Consider the following 18,250-nt stretch of genomic DNA (forward strand, 5'->3'; position numbering starts at 1 on the left):
ATGGCGACTCCACCACCCCCCTGGGCAGCACATCCCAATGGACAATCACTCTCTGTGTAGAATTTCTTCCTCACATCCAGCCTAAACCTCCCCTGGCACAGCTTGAGACTGTGTCCTCTTGTTCTGCTGCTGGCTGCCTGGGAGAAGAGACCAACCTCTGCCTGTCTACAACCTCCCTTTGGGTAGTTGTAGAGAGCAATAAGGTCACCCCTGAGTCTCCTCTTCTCCAGGCTAAGCAACCCCAGCTCCCTCAGCCTCTCCTCACAGGGCTGTGCTCCAGACCCCTCCCCAGCTTTGTTGCTCTTCTCTGGACTCGTTCCAGCAAGTCAACCTCCTTCCTAACCTGAGGGGCCCTGAACTGGTGTGGCCTCAGCAGTGCAGTGTACAGGGGCAGGATGAGCTCCCTGCTCCTGCTGGCCACACTCTGCCTGATGCAGGCCAGGATGCCCTTGGCCCTCCTGGCTGCCTGGGCACACTGCAGGCTCATGTTCAGCCTACCATCGACCAGCACCCCCAGGTCCCTCTCTGCCTGGCTGCTCTCAGCCACTCTGCCCCCAGCCTGCAGCACTGCCTGGGGTTGCTGTGGCCAATGTGCAGCCCCTGGCACTTGGATGTGTTCAATCTCCTGCCCTTGGCCTCTGCCCATCTGCCCAGCCTGGCCAGGTCCCTCTGCAGAGCCTCTCTACCCCCCAGCAGATCAACTCCTGCCCCAGCTTGGTGTCATCTGCAAAATCACTGCCGATGGACTCAGTGCCCTCATCCAGATCATCAATGAAGATGTTAAAGAGCATGGGGCCCAGCACTGATCCTTGGGGCACACCACTAGTGATTGGCCACCAGTTGGATGTGGCACCATATGCCACGTAATGCCCTACCAGTGGATCAGCAGAAGGAATCTCGTTTGCTCGGGTGCAAGCAAGGAACTGTTTTGGCCACTCCACATCAGTTCAGTGATCAGGGAGAGCTGAACACCGCCACGAAAGGCCCAAAGGCTCCTGGCATGGCGCCGCCGGGGGTGCCCTCAGACGTCACTTCCGCCCTTCCTTCCGCAGGGGAGGCCGTGCTACCCACAGCAACCATGGTGCTACCCGGTGCTGCGTCGTGACGTCACTTCCGCCCTTCCTGCCAGCCCCCACGCCCGGTGCTCCCGGCGGTGCTCCAGAGGCGCTGCTGCCAGCCGGGCGGCTCTGGCCCGGCGGCCCCCGGATCCGCACGGGGAGGCTGCAGCTGCCGAGTCGCACAGCCAGGACCCGCCGTGGCCAGAGCGCCGCTACGAGCGCACCCCGTGGCCCCTTCAGCCGCTCCGCCGCGGCTCCGGCTGCCCCGCGAGCGGGAAGCAGGGAGCGGAGGCGCCGGGTTCTGCGCCTGCACGGCCGGCGTTTGCTGAGCCTAGCCGCAGAGACACGGAGTCGTTTGGGTCGGGAAACCCAGCAGGTTCAGTTTAATCTTGGTGCCAGGGGTGAGCCCTGGGCTGGCCCCCAGCTGCTCCCCATGAAGCCCTCTGCTTACCAAAGGGGAAGAGAAAGAACTGAAGGAGGGAGACCGAGGCAGAGGGAAAGAAGGCTGAAAGCAGCTGTAAGGACACAAAGAGCAATCCAACGGAGTGGACAAAACCCCAGCTCCCTCAGCCTCTCCTCACAGAACTGTGTTCCAGACCCCTCCCCAACTTTGTTGCCCTTCTCTGGACACCTTCCAACATCTCCACATCTTTTCTAACCTGAGGAGCCCAGAACTGGACACAGGACTCGAGGTGTGGCCTGAGCAGTGCTGAGCACAGGGCAGGATGAGCTCCCTGCTCCTGCTGGCCACACTGCTCCTGATGCAGGCCAGGATGCCATTGGCCTTCTTGGCCACCTGGGCACACTGCTGGCTCATGTTCAGCCCAGGGGCCAAGTGCCAAGCTCCCCCATGCCAAAACTTTATGCCCAATGACTTCCCCCACGATGCTGAGCCAGATACATGTTCAGGTGCCTTACAGCACCCAAGCCAGGGAAATCCTCCTGCAGAACTGTCCCGATGGGGCATAGCCAAGCCCAGCCATGCTTGACCAAGAGCCGGAGGACAGCAGCAGCAGCTGGAGGTAGATGCCAGAGGCTCTGCACAGAGCTGGGTCCGGACTTGCCGGCGGCACCAAGCCAGCAGCAGAGCCGCTGGGCAGGGCCCTGGCCGCTCACTGCTGTGAGCTGCTCAGCAGCTACTTGGCTACATTTCAGATTGCTGTTCTGCTGCTGCTCTGGTTTGTTTCCAACAGGAGTTAAGAGAGGGGGGTTGGTAAACCCTTCCCTTTCCCCCCTTGCTTCTGCCCGGCTGCCGGCCGGCTGGGGGAGTGCTGCTGGTGCCTCCCCCTCCGCCGGTGCCCAGCGGTTCCACTTCTCTCGCTGTGGACAAGGTGGAAGCTTAGCTCCTTGCTTTCGCTTTGCCTCTGCAACTGCATCCAGAGCACAGCTTGGGCTTATGACATTTCCTGCCTGCAGCTCCCGGCACAGCGCCTTGGACTGACCGAATTTCCCAGCCTGAGCATTGCTGTGTGAGGAACCTGACTCTGGAGCTTGAGCAAAGGCTCCAGAGTTTGGGGTTTCCCCCTCTTTCCTCTGCCTCTGCTCCATGAAGGAGCTGAAGGGAGTCCATCTTGTGACCGAAGCAGAAATTGCAGCTCCTGGCTCTCTCTAGCTCTGGATTTGATGTTAGGCTTAGAGTTGTCTTTTCCCTTCCTCTGCCTAAATCGTTCAGCTGCTCCTGAAGGTGCATTTGATGTGGATCCTTCCCAGCCGGGCACAGGAACCTGAACATAACTGTACAAAAGTTGTATTGACGTTTTCTGGGGGACTTTGGGATTAATACAGTTATCAATATCATTATTAATAGTTCTGCCAGTTATTAACTGTTATTAATGACAGTCGATGGAATACAGTTTGAAAGGAGCAATTTTAAGGCAATGAGAGACATGCAAAACAGCGCTGGGTGCACAGTGCACACTCCTCACAGTCTAACTCCCCTTTAAATCTCCTACTCTTAATACATATGCATAGAAAGGTGGGTTTATTTAAATGAGCTTGTCCTTCTGGTGGGCTTTCCATGATGTAATCCTCTGGTCAGCACAGCCGGTGGGTTGTGTGCTGAGTCCTTGTGGTTGTGTCTTCTTAGCTCTGTTGTTGCCATCAACCTCCTTCCCAGGGATGAATTTTCACATAGGTTCTTGTGACTGTCACAATTGTCTCTTGTGTTCACATCTCCTGTAGCAACCTCTCTTCCTTTCTCATCCTTGAACAACTTCTTGTTTCATAATACTTCAACTGTTAGCTGTTAGTTCCTAACATTTCCCTAGGGCCTTTGTATACACACGTTAAAACAAATCAAATTAATAAACAACAGGTTGTAATGAAAGCTAAAATCTTACTCTAGAGTAAAGCAAGTCAAATTAATCATCAACAACTGATTATAATGAAGCCTAAAAAGAATCTCACTCTAGTTACATATGTCAGTTCCCAGTGTCTGATCCCTTGGTTCACCATTCATGCTCCTGCTTTTGCTTCAATCAAAATCACCTAATTGACAGGAATTATCATTCCATTCATCACAGTAATGACCATAATCCTGTCAGGCACATCCTCTCAGCTGCTGTGGGCAGGCCAGCAGCAGCCCTTGGTGCTTCCCACCCAGCAGTGTTTTTCCAAGGAGCTGCCTGCAGGTCGCCCTGGATCAGAGCCTGAGCTGGCCTGACCTGGCTGCAAGGGGATGGAGGAAGAGCTCCAGGCCATTGCAGCTCCCCCTTGGCAGCTGCTGCCTCAGATGGCTTCCTCTGCAGATGCCAGTGGGGAGCTGCAGGGTATGGACTCCTCATGGCCCTGCCCATGGAACTAGAAGATCTCTAAGGTCCTTTCCAACCCAAACCATTCCAGGATTCTATCTGTCAGTCTGGGCACCACTGGCCTCGCTGGTAGGGTACCTTGGCATCCCTTAGGAAGCATCCAACCCTCATCACTCCCAGCAGATCACCCTCTGCTGACCAGAGCAGCTGGGTTTGTGTTTTAGAAAGAGCACTGAGCCTAAGAACACAGATCAGGAGTGTGGCTGAGAGGAGCAGGGCAGCCAGGCCAGCTCTGGCTGCTGAGGGAACAGAGCCACAGCCAGAGATGAACAACCAGAGCTAGACAGAAACCCAAGGGAATGTCCCATGGCAATGGAAGTTCCTTCATGGAAAGAAACAACAACTGCAGCTGGGCAGACACAGCCACCCTTTGCTCCAGGAAACCCCTCCAGGGATGGGGACCAGCCTGGGCCAGGCCTTGACAGCCCTCAAGGGCAAGAATTTGTTGCTCATGTCCAACCTGGAGCAACCTGAGGCCATGTCCTCTCCTCCTATCACTTGTTCCTTGGGAGAAGAGACCAACCCCCTCTTGGCTCCAGCCTCCTTCCAGGGAGTTGCAGAGAGCCAGAAGGTCTTCCCTCAGCCTCCTCCAGGCTGCACCCCCAGCCCATCCCCAGCACACTGAGAGGGAGCAAGCTGGCAGAGGACTCCTGGAGGCAGTGCTCCCTGGCCAGCAGGCAACACACTGGCAGCTCTCAAGGGTCCAGCATGGTGGCAGTGGGACATGCTCCATGCTTCAGGGCTGTGCTTGGGCCATCAGGCCCTGCTCAGCTCAAACCCTGCAGCATCCTAGGAGAGGTTTTTCCCTTTGGAACAGGAGGCAGCAATGTGCTGGCAGGCTGGGCACGAGCCAAGCACGGGCAGGATCCAGGGGAAGTCAGCTGGAGTTTCCAGCCTGGCAGCACTGAGCTCTCACAGGACAGCTGCTCTAAACCTCCCTCTTTGAGTTTCAAACCATCCCTCTTGTCCTGTCACTACAGCTCCTAGGCAAAAGTCTGTCCCCAGCTTGCTTAGAGGCCTCTTGAAGTAGTGAAAGTCTGCAAGAAGTTGACTTCAGAGAATCCCAGAGAGAAGATCAGAGTCATGGAAAGTTTGCTGCCTGTCCAGTTGTGGGGGCAGGGAGAAGAGAAGGGGCCCCAGCCCCCGGGGGTCCCCACCATGGCAAGTGCTGCAGCTCCCAGGGCCTCTCCCCCAGCACAAGAACCTCCGCTTGGCTCCAGGGACAACCTCCTCTCTCAATCCTGCCCCAAAAGCAGCTTCGTGCCGGCAATGTCCTCAGCACTGCGGCGTGGGACAGCGGCGCTCAGGCCTCCCCCCTCCCAGCCTTGCCCTGCTCCCAGCCCTCCCTCCTGGGGCACCCAAAGCCCCGCCCCGGGGTTTGGCTGGGGAGGGGACACAGCCATCATCACCTCGGCCCGGGGCCAGCACCAGTGTCCACAGGATACACCAGCAGCCACCAGCAGACAACCACCAGCAGTCAGCCACCAGCAGCCACCAGGATCCACCAGCAGTCAGCCAGCAGCAGCCACCAGGACCCACCAGCAGTCAGCCAGCAGCAGCCACCAGGACCCACCAGCAGTCAGCCACCAGCAGCCACCAGGATCCACCAGCAGTCAGCCACCAGCAGCCACCAGGATCCACCAGCAGACAGCCAGCAGCAGCCACCAGGATCCACCAGCAGTCAGCCACCAGCAGCCACCAGGACCCACCAGCAGTCAGCCAGCAGACAGCCACCAGGATCCACCAGCAGTCAGCCACCAGCAGCCACCAGGATCCACCAGCAGACAGCCACCAGCAGCCACCAGGACCCACCAGCAGTCAGCCAGCAGACAGCCACCAGGATCCACCAGCAGTCAGCCAGCAGCAGCCACCAGGATCCACCAGCAGACAGCCAGCAGACAGCCAGCAGGATCCACCAGCAGACAGCCAGCAGACAGCCACCAGGATCCACCAGCAGACAGCCACCAGCAGCCACCAGGATCCACCAGCAGACAGCCAGCAGACAGCCACCAGGATCCACCAGCAGACAGCCAGCAGCAGCCACCAGGACCCACCAGCAGACAGCCACCAGGATCCACCAGCAGACAGCCAGCAGCAGCCACCAGCAGTCAGCCAGCAGCAGCCAGCAGGATCCACCAGCAGTCAGCCACCAGCAGCCACCAGGATCCACCAGCAGACAGCCACCAGCAGCCACCAGGATCCACCAGCAGACAGCCAGCAGCAGCCACCAGGATCCACCAGCAGACAGCCAGCAGCAGCCAGCAGCTCTGGCTCTGCCCCAAGGCACTCCCAGTGCTGGGTTGTGCCCTGGTTGCCACAGCAGAGGGCACAGGGCTGCCCAGAGCCCATAGGGGAGCTGCCTGTGGCCCCTCTGCTGCAGCTCACCCAGAGCAGCCCTAGGAAGCCTCCCAGAAGCCAGGGCTGCCAAGCTGCTCCCGCAGGGAGCCCACACACAGCTCCTGCTGCCCCAGGAGACACAAACCAGCTGCGTGCCCCTGGCTGGCTGGGACAAGGCCCTGGGGATGCCTGCAGAGCATCTCCCAGCAGCAACAGCAGCTCAGGGAGAGCAGACATTGACCACAGCCAGAGGCAATGGAACTGCCCCAACACAGCTGCAGCACGGCCACGGCCCTGGGGCCTTCTGCTGAGGCACAGCAGAACTCCAGGGCAGGATCCCGAGTGCCTAAGGGCAGCTGGCATGCAGGACAGAGTGTCACAGCACCTGGCAACACCCAGGACACCAAGACAGCCCCAGCAGCCTGGGCAGCAGAGGCAGGGAGGAGAGGCTGCCCCTCTGCCTCTGCTCTGCTGAGGCCCCCCTGCAGGGCCAGCTCTGGAGTCCTCAGCACAGCAGAGCCATGGAGCCATGGAGTGGGGGAGAGGAGGCCACAGAAACGATCCAGTGACCTGCTGGGAGACCAGGCAGAGGCAGCTGGCCTTGATCAGCCTGGAGAAGGCTGCACAGAGACCTTCTGGGGGCCTTTGGGTACCTCAGGAGGCAGAGCAGAAAGCTGGGGACAGACTTTTGAGCAGGGCCTCTTGTGACAGGACAAGGGAGGATGGTTTGACACGGAGAGAGATTCAGACTCTTCTTCACAGCCCCTCCCCAGCCTTCTTCTAGGTGCCCTCCAGACAGGGAAAAGCAGCTCTAAGGTCTCCCTGGAGCCTTCTCTTCCCCAGGCTGGACAACCCCAGCTGTCCCAGCCTGTCCTCACAGCAGAGGTTCTCCAGCCCCCTGATCATTTCTTGTGGCCTTCTCTGGATCCTCTCCATCAGGTCCTTGTCCTCCTCGTGCTGGGGGCTCCAGAGCTGGACCTGGTCCTGCAGATGAGGTCACCCCAGAGCAGAGGGACAGAATCCCCTCTCTCCATCTCTGGCCACACTCCCTTGATGCAGCCCAGGGACATTCCCAAGCAAACCCAGCACAGGTAACCCAGACTCAGAGCACTATGAATGCAGGGAAGGAAGAGGGACACCAAGATAGCAGAGGGCTTTGCTCTGGAGGCGGGCTGGGAGAGTTGGAGCTGCTCAGCCTGGAGAAGGCTCCAGGGAGACCTTAGAGCAGTACCTGCAGAGGGCTCCAGGAGAGCTGGGAAGGGACTTCTGACAAGGGCTGGGAGTGGCAGGCCAAGAGGGCCAGGCTTCAAACCAGAGCAGGGCAGACTTAGCTGGGACACGAGGAAGGAATTCTTTATTGTGAGGGTGGTAGAACACTGCAGGAGGCTGCCTGAGGAGGTGGTGGGGAAGCAGGGAAACATCTCTCTGGCCAAGACCTCCTTGGGCCAGGGCTGTGCCAGCTGGGCACCATGCTGAGCACAGGTCAAGCCCAGAGGTGGCAATGGCAGCTTCAGAGGGTCGATGGTGCTTGACCTCACAGCAAAGAGCTGTGCCCCTTCAATCACAGCCATGCCTCCAGCCCCACATCAGCTCTGCAGGGCAAGGGCTTTGCTCCCCCACTGCTCTGGCACTCACTGCTTCAGCCCCCCGGCAGGGGCACAGCAGGGCAGCCCCTGAGGCAAAGCCTTGGGGGAGGCACAGCTCAGGAGCCAGAGGCCGAACTCAACAGCAGGCAGGATCCGTGGCAGCCGGGAGCGGCTGGGCAGAGCAGAGGCTGCAGCGGGGCCCCCGGGTGCTGCGGCATCGGCAGGGTGGCAGGGCCAGGTCACAGAGGTGGCACGTCAGAGCCGGCAGCGTCCCTAGCAGCCGCCCTGGCAACGTCCCCTCCAGTGGCGCTGCAGCCATGGCCCCGCCGGACGCTGCGCCGGCAGCGGGACGGAGGAGGTGCGAGAAGCGTCGCTCGCCCAGGCAGGACGAGGCTCGGGAAGGCAGCGGCGCTGCAGAGCTCTGCGCAGGCCCCGCAGCCAGCCGCGGGCGGGACGGGGCGGGCACGGCTGGGGCGGAGCGGGGCTGCTGCCGCGGGCAGCGCTGGCTGGGGAAGGGCAGCCGGGGCTGCTGTGCCCTGCGGGGTTGCTGTGCCCTCTGCGGCTGGACGGGGTCGCAGCCTGGCAGGTCCCTCAGGGGCTGCTCCCGGAGCAGAAGGCTCTCTGCCCTTGCTCTCGGCGGCTGCCGAGGATAGGAGCAGCCGAGAAGCATCTCTGCTCCCGTGCGGAGCCAGCTCCCGAGCGCAGGTTCCAGGCGCTTTGGGCTCCTCTTGTTTGCCACCAGCGTCCTGAGCTGGGAGCTGAGAGGGCCTCCGGTGCGCTCTTGCCTGGAGCAAAGAGGAAAGCTCCTTGCTGGATGTCAGCAATGCTTTGGGGCTGGGAAGAGGCAGGAAGGGTTGGGAAGCCTCAGCAGAAGGAGAGGCAGAGCCTCCCCGCTCTAGTGAGGCAGCCAGGGCTCTGCGAGGGCTCCATGGCCTGGCAGAGGTGGGAGTGCAGGGAACTCAGCCTGGCAGCAGCTTGCCCCTGGCTGCCAAGCACTGCTCTGTGTGCTCTTCCCTCAGAGCTGTGCAGCTTGTGGAGGATGAGGAGCAGGAGGTGCCTCGCAAGAAGCAGAAGTCAGGTACTGGCCATGGCAGGAGAGGTCAAGCTGCCAGCTGTTCCTTGGGTTGCCTGGAGCTGGGAAAGCTCTGGCTCTTGTCCTTCAGCACTGCCACTGAGCCCGTGGCCTTTGCAGCCCTTCTGTGCCCCTGGCCATGGCTGTGGCCAGTGCCTGAGGATGTCTCCTGGGGCACGGCCCCGCGCACGGCGCTCTCAGGAGCTCCCCCAGGCCCCTCTCTGTGCTGGGGAGCCCAGAGCCCTCAGCAGGAGGAGGAGCTGAAGTCCCAGCTGGGAGCTCCCTGCTCCCTGTCCTTGCCCTGTGGCTCTGCCAGCTCCAAGTGCCTGCTTGCCTGAGGAGAAATGCCTTGCAGCTGGGCTGTGAAGGAAGGTGCCTGCCCGGTGCTGGCAGGCAGAGGGAAATGGCATTGCTGTGAGCTGCAGCAGCAGGGAATGTGCCCCCCAGCAGGCTGGGCTGGCCCCTCTGGCTGGCAGACTCGGGGCTCGGGCTCTGAGCTCCAGCTCTGCAGCACTGCTCAGGAGCCAACCCCTCCGAAGCCAGCAGCAGCTGCTCGGGGCAAAGGGCTCTGTGCCTTGGAGCCAGTGCCACTGCTCCAGGGGGGGCTGAGGAGAGGCCTTTAGGCCAAAGAGAGCTCCTGGTGCCCTTTCCAACCCTGGTCTCCTGTGGGCTCTCTGTTCCCCAGCTGAGGTCACCTCTGACGACGCCGGGGAGGTTTCAGTGGCGAGGAAGAGGCTGCTGAAGGCCAAGGAGAAGCCCCAGGGCTCTGCAGCCAGGGGGCCTGCAGCAGAGGTCAGCAAGGCTTTGGCAGCTGCCAGAGGCTGTGCAAGGTGGCAGAGGAAGCTGCTCCCCCTCGGGCACCTTGATTGCCAGCCCTTGTTGGAGCGGGGAGCTGCCCAGGGGCCCATGTGCTGGGGTCTGTGCCTCACAAGTGCTTCTCCCTGTGCATTGCAGGCCCTGGAGGCAGCAGCCAGAGCTGCCCTGGGCCCAGGTGACCCTCGGGAGGTGCTGAGCAGTGCCTTCAAGCTCCGTGTCACCCGGGAGGCCATGGGCACGCTCAGGGAGGGCCAGTGGCTGAACGATGAGGTACAGCAGCTGCAGCCCAGGGGCATGGAGCTCAGCAGGGCTTTGCCACTGCTGCTGCCCTGCCTGCCCTGCTCTGCTTTGGGGCAGCTGGGTCCCCTTTTACATCCCCAGCTGCTTCTTCCTGGCACAGGTCATCAATTTCTACCTGCAGCTGGTGGCAGAGAGGAGCAGGAAGGCTGGATACCCTTCTGTCCATGCCTTTAGCACCTTCTTCTACCCCAAGCTGGTGTCTGGTGGCTATGAGGGGGTGAGAAGGTGGACCAGGGGCCTGGACATCTTCCAGAAGGACATCATCCTGGTTCCCATTCACCTGGGGATACACTGGGCACTGGTGGTGAGTCCAAGTGGCTCCTTGGTAGAGCTGGGTGGGGGTGAAATCCTCACCAGGGAAGTCAGGAGGCTCTGGCTGTGTGTGCAGCAGAAGGCTGTGCTTTGTCCAGCAGTCCCCTTCCAACCACAGGTCATTGATGTCAGGAGGAAGACCATCAGCTACTATGACTCGCTGGGGCAGAGGGGCATGAAGATCTGCCAGGCTCTGCTGTAAGTAGCTGCTCAGCCAATGCTTTTGTGCTGTGCATTCAGAGGGGTTCAGAGGCTGTCTCTGCCTCCTGGCTGCAAGGTTTCCTACTTCTTGGAGGCAGAAAGCAGCAGCCTTTGATGTGCCTGCTGCCAGCTGCATGCCCTTGGCTACCTGCCTGCTCTCCCCTGAGGCCCTGCACTCAGGGTTTTGGGGGCCTGCAGTCTGCCACCCACGCCCCAGAGGTCCCCATGGAAGGGCACTGGGGCAGCTGCTCCTCCGTAGATGTCTCTGCCAGTGCTGCACAAGCAGGGAGGAGCAGCTCCAGCAGCTCTGCAGAGCCAGGGCAGGAGAGTGGCCCCCCAGAGCCAAGTCAAGTGTCCCTGGAGCCCTGTGCTCTCCTGAGCAGGTCACAGCAGCTGCCTGGGGAAGGGTGGAGCAGCTCTGCATCCAACCATTGCTGCCTGGAGAGCTGGTGGCCAGGGCCCCTCTGCAGCCAGCAGCCTTAGCCCCAGAGCTTTGGCACTGGTTGTGCCAGAGGTGAGGCCAGGGTGTGAGGGCTGGGTTTGCTTTGCACAGCCAATACCTGCAAGAGGAAAGCCGCAGCAGGAGAGGCCTGGAGCTGGCTTCTGCCGAGTGGGCTCTGCACAGCATGGGGGCCCAGGTACGTGAGCACTGCTGGGCTGCCAGCTGGGAGCCTGAGCTGCCAGGCGGCTTCTCTTGCCCAGGGAGTGAACTTCTCCCTCTGCTTTGCCTTCCCCAGGAGATCCCTCAGCAGAGGAACCAGAGTGACTGCGGGGTCTTCCTCTGTAAATATGCTGAGTCCATCTGCAGGGACAGAGCCATCACCTTCAGCCAGGTGAGTGAGGGCTGTGGGCAGCTCCAGAGCTCTGGGCACGAGAGCCAGGGAGGTTGCTCAGCAGCTCTTCCTTGTGCCTGGGGCAGGGGCTGAGTTTTTGTGCCTCCCTCTCTCTGGGTTTGGGGCATGGCTGCTTGGCTTGGAAGTTCCAAGGGGGCTCAGCAGGGCAGAGCTCTCTTCTCCATCCTTGTGTCCTGTGCCTGCTTCCTAGCGGAACCTGTGAGGTTCCTCTTGGGCAAGAGGCAGCAGCCAGGGGGTCGTGGCCATTGTCTGCCTCTGCCTGCTGTGGCTTCCCATGTCATGGCTCTTTGCTTTCCTTCCAGAGACACATGCCCAGCTTCAGGAAGAAGATGGTCTGGGAGATCCTTCACCAGCAGCTCCTCTGACTTTGGCCTCCTTTGCCTCCTTGTTGGTTTCTCCTTGTTGCCTGTTGGTTGGCTTCTCAGTTAGTTAGTTAGTTAACTTACTTATTTCCTTACTTAGTTACTTGCTTAGTTAGTTAGGATAGGATAGGATAGGATAGGATAGGATAGGATAGGATAGGATAGGATAGAATAGAATAGAATAGAATAGAATAGAATAGAATAGAATAGAATAGAATAGAATAGAATAGAATAGAATAGAATAGAATAGAATAGAATAGACCAGGTTGGAAGAGACCTTCGATATCATCGAGCCCAACCTCTCACCCAACACCATCTGATCAACTCAACCATGGCACCAAGGGCCTCATCCAGGCTCTTCCTAAACACCTCCAGGGATGGTGACTCCACCACCTCCCTGGGCAGCACATTCCAATGGGCAATCACTCCCTCTGGGAAGAACTTCTTCCTAACCTCCAGCCTAATCCTGCCCTGGCACAGCTTGAGACTGTGTCCTCTTGTTCTGGTGCTGCTTGCCTGGGAGAAGAGACCAACCCCCCCCTGGCTACAACCTCCCTTCAGAGAGTTGCAGAGAGCAAGAAGGTCTCCCCTGAGCCTCCTCTTCTCCAGGCTAAGCAACCCCAGCTCCCTCAGCCTCTCCTCACAGGGCTGTGCTCCAGACCCCTCCCCAGCCTCTTTGCCCTTCTCTGGACACCTTCCAGCAGCTCAACCTCTTTCTTGAGCTGAGGGGTCCAGAACTGGACACAGGACTCAGGGTTAGTTAGTTAGTTAGTTAGTTAGTTAGTTAGTTAGTTAGTTAGTTAGTTAGTTAGTTCCTCTCTTTTGTAGCATCACAGAATAGTTGGGGCTGGAAGGGGTCTCCAAATCTTATCCAGTCCAACTCCCCCTGCACTCAGCAGGGGCATCCCCAACTCGCTCAGGCTGCCCAGAGCCCTGTGCAGCCTCCCCTTGAATACCTCCAGTGATGGGGCCCCAACCACCTCCCTGGGCAACCTGTTCCAGGGTTCCACCACCCTCACAGTGAAGAACTCGTTCCTCACATCTGGTCTAAAGCTGCTCTGCTCTACTTTGAAGCCATTGCTCTTGCAATAAGAGCACTTGCTCTTGCTGAACCTCAGGAGGTTCCCCTGGGCACCACCTCTCCAGCTTGGCCAGGTCCCTCTGGATGCCATCCTGTCCCTCTGGCCTATCAACAGCACCACTCAGCTTGGTGCCATCTGCACACTGCTGGTGGGGCCCTCGACCCCCTGTCTATAGCAGGGATAAAGATACTAAAGAGTACAGGTGCCAGTACAGACCCCTGAAGGACAGCACTGTCACTGCTCTGCAGCTGGACTGCCAGGCACTGAGCACCAGCCTCTGGATGGGACCTGTCTGTCTGTGTCTGTCTGTGAGCTCTGTCCTGTTGTCTGATTTGTAGCTTTGGATGCAGTAAAGATGGTATTTCTCTAAGGAGGCTCTCTGCAGTGAAACTCTCCCTGGGAGTGGCCCAGAGGGGTTGGTATTTGATCAGCTGGGAAAGGCTGGGCAGCCCCTGGGGCTTTTAGCTGCACTCCAATGCAGGAGGCAGAAGGCCCTGGCCGGGATGGGAGTCAGAGCACAAAAGCCTGAAGCCATTGTCACCAAATGCTCCAGGGGCAATCAGGAGGTGGCTCCCAGCAGGGTGAGCAGTCCCACCGTGGGCAGGGCTCCTGCCAGGCTCAGGGGTGCTGCTGCAAGGGGTCAGTGCCTCACTGCCCTCTGCTGCAGCTGCTGCTCCACACCTCTGCCACATGAAGAGCTGGTGCCAGTTCTGCCTCTGCTTTGGGCAGGCCCAGCAGGATCAGTTTAATCTTGGTGCCAGGGTTGAGCCCTGGGCTGGCCCCCAGGTGAGTGACAGCTGCTCCCCATGAAGCCCTCTGCTTACCAAAGGGGAAGAGAAAGAAATGAAGGAGGGAGACCGAGGCAGAGGGAAAGAAGGCTGAAAGCAGCTGTAAGGACACACAGAGCAATCAAATGGAGTGGACAAAACAGCTCCAAACCCAGGAGAACCAACCCTGTGCTGGCAGCTGGGGCACCACCCAGTCTGGTGTCAGCAGCAGACTTGGGGAGGATGCCTTCAGTGCCACCACCCAGATCATGTCACAGAACCTGGTTAGAAGGGATCTCTGGAGATCATCCAGTCCAAGCCCCTGCCAGAGCAGCATCACCCAGGGCAGGCCACAGAGGAACACATCCAGATGGGTCTTGAAAGTCTCCAGAGCAGGAGACTCCACAACCTCTCTGGGTAGCCTGCTCCAGGGCTCAGCACCCTCACACCAAACAAGTTTCTCCTCAGGCTGAGGTGGAACTTGCTGTGCTCCAGTCTGTGTCCCTTGCCCCTTGTCCTCTACAGGACAACTGGAAAGAGCCTGGCCCCTGCTGCTTGACACCCACCCCTCAGATACTGATGAACACCAAGAAGATCTCCTCTCAGCATTCCCTTCTCCAGACTGAAGAGCCCCAGGCCCTCAGCTGCCCCTCCCCAGCCCTGCTCTGCAGACCCTTCCCCAGCTCCATTGCCCTTCTCTGGACCTGCTCCAGCCCCTCAATGTCCTCCTTGGAGTGAGGCCCCAAAAGTGGACCCACAGCTCACCTGTGGCCTCCCCAGTGCCCCACTCTACACCCTTGGCCACACAATTGCTGGTCCAGAGCAGGCTGCTGGTGGCCTTCTTGGCCACCTGGGCACACAGTGGCTCAGCTTCAGCTGCCAGCCAGCACCCCCAGGTCTGTCTCTGCTGGGCACTTCCCAGTCTCTCTGCCCCAAGCCTGGAGGCCTCATGGGGCAGCCATGACCCAAGTGCAACCCCCAGCCCCTGGTCTTGCTGGGAATGGGAGAAGCTGAGGCAGTCTGGCAGCAGCTGGGGCTTGGTGTGAAGCCCACGAGCAGGGTTTGGTGTGGCAGGGCAGGGCCAGGTGCTGCTGGCAGGCTGTGCAGAGATGGTTGCTGGGCAGCTGTGGCAGCAGCTGTGCCTGGGCTCCCTTGAGGCCAGAGAGGAAGGAAGAGCAGCCTCCAGGTCCAGCACCAAGCTGGGTGGCAGTGTTGGTCTGCTGGAGGGTAGGGAGGAGCTGCAGAGGGGTCTGGCCAGGCTGGGGGCAAGGGCTGAGGGCAATGGGATGAGGCTCAGCAGGGGCTGGTGCTGGGCCTGCACCTGAGGCACAACAGCCCCAGGGAGGTTGCAGGCTGGGGGCAGAGTGCCTGGGAGCTGCTGGATGGGAAAGGCCCTGGGGGTGCTGGCTGGCAGCAGCTGGAGGGGAGCCAGCAGTGCCCAGGTGGGCAAGAAGCCAGCAGCAGCCTGTCCTGGAGCAGCAGTGGTGTGGCAGAGGAGCAGGGCAGGGACTGTGCCTCTCGACTGGCACTGGGAAGCCACAGCTCAAATCCTGCCCTCAGCTTTGGGCCTCTCACTCCAAGAAGAATATTGAGAGGCTGGGGGGAAGGGCAATGAAGCTGGGGAAGGGTGTGGAGAAGAGGGCTGAGGAGGAGCAGCTGAGGGAGCTGGGGGTGTTGAGCCTGGAGCAGAGGAGGCTGAGAGAGACCTCATTGCTCTCTACAGCTCCCTGCAAGGAGTCTGGAGCCAGGTAGGGCTTGGGATCCCAAGGAACAAGTGACAGGGCAGCAGGGAACAGCCTCAAGTTGCTCCAGGGGAGGTTTAGGTTGGACATAAGGAACAATCTCTTCCCCAAAAGGGTTGTCCAGGCCTGGCCCAGGCTGCCCAGGGCAGTGTTGGAGTCTCCATCTCTGGAGGGGTTTCCAAGCTGTGGAGCTGTGGTGCTGAGGGCCATGGCTCAGCAGTGCTCTGTTAAGGGTTGGACTTGAAGCTCTTGGAGGTCTTTTCCATCCTGCAAGACTCCCTGGGGCAAACACTGCTGGTACAGACTGGACACTGGGAAAGGTGAGAATTTGGGGTAAAAAATTGCCTTTTAGAGACCAGACACTGGGAGGAGGCAGAAATTTGGGGTCAAACAGTAGCAGCAAGAAAGAAAACCCTACCTCAACCCTGTGTAATGGCATCTGGTTTATTGGAGGTGAAAGATAAAACTCAGCATTTATCCATCCCCCCATAAGAGCAACAGCCCAACCAGAGCAAGGCTCCAGGGAGAGATTAATACTTTGTCTCCATCTTTTTGAATCCCAATATATTAACTTTGCTTACAAACTGTGTTCCTCTGAGCGAGGCAGAGACATCAGAGCATCTGGTGTGCGTCTGGGGAAGTGCAGTAGCAAAGGTTTCAGGTAGGAGTCCAGAAGGTCTTGCAGTTTGTGATAGTGTAAGAATGAATTCCAGGGCCCAAAGGAGCGAAATGTTGCAGGCTGCTCAGCAGGAGGCCTCTAAACATTTCCTCTGTTGCCATCAAGCTGACCCATCCCTCTTAAAAATCCACTGCTCTGTCCTGTGTAATTCCAGCAGCTGATCCAGAGCCCACTCCAGAGCCATCCAGCCCCTGATTCTCTGAGGCACAGAAGTGTTTCGCTCTCAGAGGGTGAGCAGGAAGCCAAGTGAGGCGCATGTGGCATGAAATCATCTCCTGGAGAAGAGAAGAGAAGAGAAGAGAAGAGAAGAGAAGAGAAGAGAAGAGAAGAGAAGAGAAGAGAAGAGAAGAGAAGAGAAGAGAAGAGAAGAGAAGAGAAGAGAAGAGAAGAGAAGAGAAGAGAAGAGAAGAGAAGAGAAGAGAAGAGAAGAGAAGAGAAGAGAAGAGAAGAGAAGAGAAGAGAAGAGAAGAGAAGAGAAGAGAAGAGAAGAGAAGAGAAGAGAAGAGAAGAGAAGAGAAGAGAAGAGAAGAGAAGAGAAGAGAAGAGGAGAGAAGAGATACTGCAAGAAGGGGCCGCTTTAACAACCAATGTGATCAGCGGATTCCAACTTTATTGAGCATCAGACACATCTTATATACAGTTTGCTATAATTATGCCCACTTGGCAACATACTATTGGTTGCTCTCTAAAAGGTTACATCATTGTTTTCACAACTCTGTGGAATTCTTCTATCCGGCCTAATTGCTCTCTTTCCCAGATCTCGCCTCCTCCTTATCTTGCTTGCCTCCCATCTCAGGGGCAGCTGGACTTCAGCATACCAAGCAATCAGCACTTTCTCACATCTCTTACGGCGCCACTATATTATCAACAGAGAATTCTTCAAGGCCTGAATTGCACAGGCGTTCCTGGGACCCATGTCCCCTCTTGCTCAAAACAATCCCCAACACCCAGCCGTGGACCCAGCCCCAGCCCCAGCCCCGGCCCCAGCCCAGCCCTAGCCCAGCCCTACCCTCAACCCCGGCCTCAGCCCCAGCCCTGCCCAAGACTTGGTTCCAGCCCCAGTCCTGCCCCAGCCCAGCCCCCATCCCCAGCCCTGCCCCAGCTCTTCTCCCAGCCCCAGCCCCAGCCCAGCCCTAGCCCAGCCCTACCCTCAACCCCGGCCCCAGCCCCAGCCCAGCCCTAGCCCAGCCCTGCCCTCACCCCAGCCCCAACCCCAGCCCCAGCCCTGTCCCCAGGCCCAGTCACTGCCCAGCCCCAGCCCTGGACCCAGCCCCAGCCCTAGTCCCGGCCCCAGCCCAGCCCTAGCCCAGCCCTACCCTCAGCCCTGGCCCCGGCCCGGCTCCCATCCCCAGCCCTGCCCCAGCCCCAGTCCTGCCCCATCCCAGTGCCCATCCCCAGCCCTGCCTCAGCCCTGGACAAAGTCCCAGCCCCAGCCCTGTCCCTGTCCCCGCCCCAGCCCCAGCCCCAGCCCCAGCCCAACCCCAGCCCTGCCCCAGCCCCAGCCCTGCTCCAGCCCCGGCCCCAGCCGACCCCAGCTCAGCCCCAGCCCAGCCCCAGCCCTACCCCCAGCCCTGCCCCAGACTTAGCCACAGGCCCCAGCCCCATCCCCAACCGCAGCACGGCCCCAGCCCAGCCACAGCCCTGCCCCCAGCCCTGGCTCCAGCCCCGGACCCAGTTCCGGCCCCAGCCTCCAGCCCAGCCCCAGCCCTGCCCCAGCCCTACCCCAGCCCAGGCCCCAGCCCCAGCCCGAGCACAGCCCCAGCACAGCCTCCAGCCTCGGCCCCATCCCAGCCCCAGCCCCAGCCCAGCCTCCAGCCCAATCGTGCCCCAGCAACAGCCCTGCCCCAGCCCTGCCCCAGCCCTGCCCCAGCCCCAGCCCAGCCCCAGCCCAGCCCCAGCCCTGTCCCAGCCCCAGCCCCAGCCTCTGCCCCAGCCCAGCGCTAGCCCAGCCCCAGCCCCCTAGCCCCAGCCCAGCCCTGCCCCCAGCCCTAGCCCTGCCCTGCCCCAGGCCCAGCCCTAGGCCTGCCCTGCCCTCAGCCCAGCCCTGCCCTCAGCCCAGCCCCAGCCCTGCCCCAGCCCCAGCCCAGCCCCCAGCCCCCAGCCCCCAGCCCCCAGCCCTGACCCCAGCCCTGCCCCAGCCTCAGCCCAAGCCCAGCCCCAGCCCCTGCCCCAGACCTGCCCCAGCCCCAGCCCTGCCCCAGCCCACTCCTGCCCCAGCCCAGCCCCCATCCCCAGTCGTGCCCCAGCCCTGCCCTCAGCCCAGCCACAGCCC

General features: G+C 60.0%; 2 protein-coding genes across 2 annotated transcripts in view; one reads left to right on the plus strand and one right to left on the minus strand.

Moving 5' to 3' along the window:
• Positions 1 to 951, minus strand: part of LOC137456011 (obscurin-like) — a 46,243-nt gene extending 45,292 nt beyond the window's left edge. Inside the window, exon 1 of the mRNA XM_068167237.1 lies at positions 876 to 951. The gene's annotated coding sequence lies outside the window, so the exon portion shown is untranslated. The remainder of the gene's footprint in view (positions 1 to 875) is intronic.
• Positions 867 to 12,036, plus strand: LOC137456019 (sentrin-specific protease 2-like). Its single transcript, XM_068167258.1, has 10 exons — positions 867 to 899; positions 1,053 to 1,417; positions 8,811 to 8,869; positions 9,549 to 9,655; positions 9,818 to 9,949; positions 10,080 to 10,283; positions 10,410 to 10,489; positions 11,046 to 11,130; positions 11,230 to 11,325; positions 11,649 to 12,036. Exons 1-10 carry the CDS (start codon positions 867 to 869, stop codon positions 11,709 to 11,711), a joined length of 1,224 nt encoding a protein of 407 aa, XP_068023359.1. The 3' UTR covers positions 11,712 to 12,036.
• The last annotated feature ends 6,214 nt before the right edge of the window (positions 12,037 to 18,250 follow it).

This window comes from Melanerpes formicivorus, unplaced genomic scaffold, assembly GCF_026170545.1.
Source record: "Melanerpes formicivorus ecotype bairdi unplaced genomic scaffold, bMelFor1.0.p_v2 SCAF_114, whole genome shotgun sequence".
NCBI classification, from domain to species: domain Eukaryota; kingdom Metazoa; phylum Chordata; class Aves; order Piciformes; family Picidae; genus Melanerpes; species Melanerpes formicivorus.

Excerpts from the sequence above, each read along its gene's own strand:
- LOC137456019 (XM_068167258.1), top strand. The coding sequence starts at position 867 with ATGCCCTACCAGTGGATCAGCAGAAGGAATCTC. Across the intron at positions 900-1,052 it reads GGATCAGCAGAAGGAATCTC|GGGAGGCCGTGCTACCCACA; the intron begins GTTTGCTCGGGT and ends TTCCTTCCGCAG. Across the intron at positions 9,950-10,079 it reads GCCAGTGGCTGAACGATGAG|GTCATCAATTTCTACCTGCA; the intron begins GTACAGCAGCTG and ends TTCCTGGCACAG.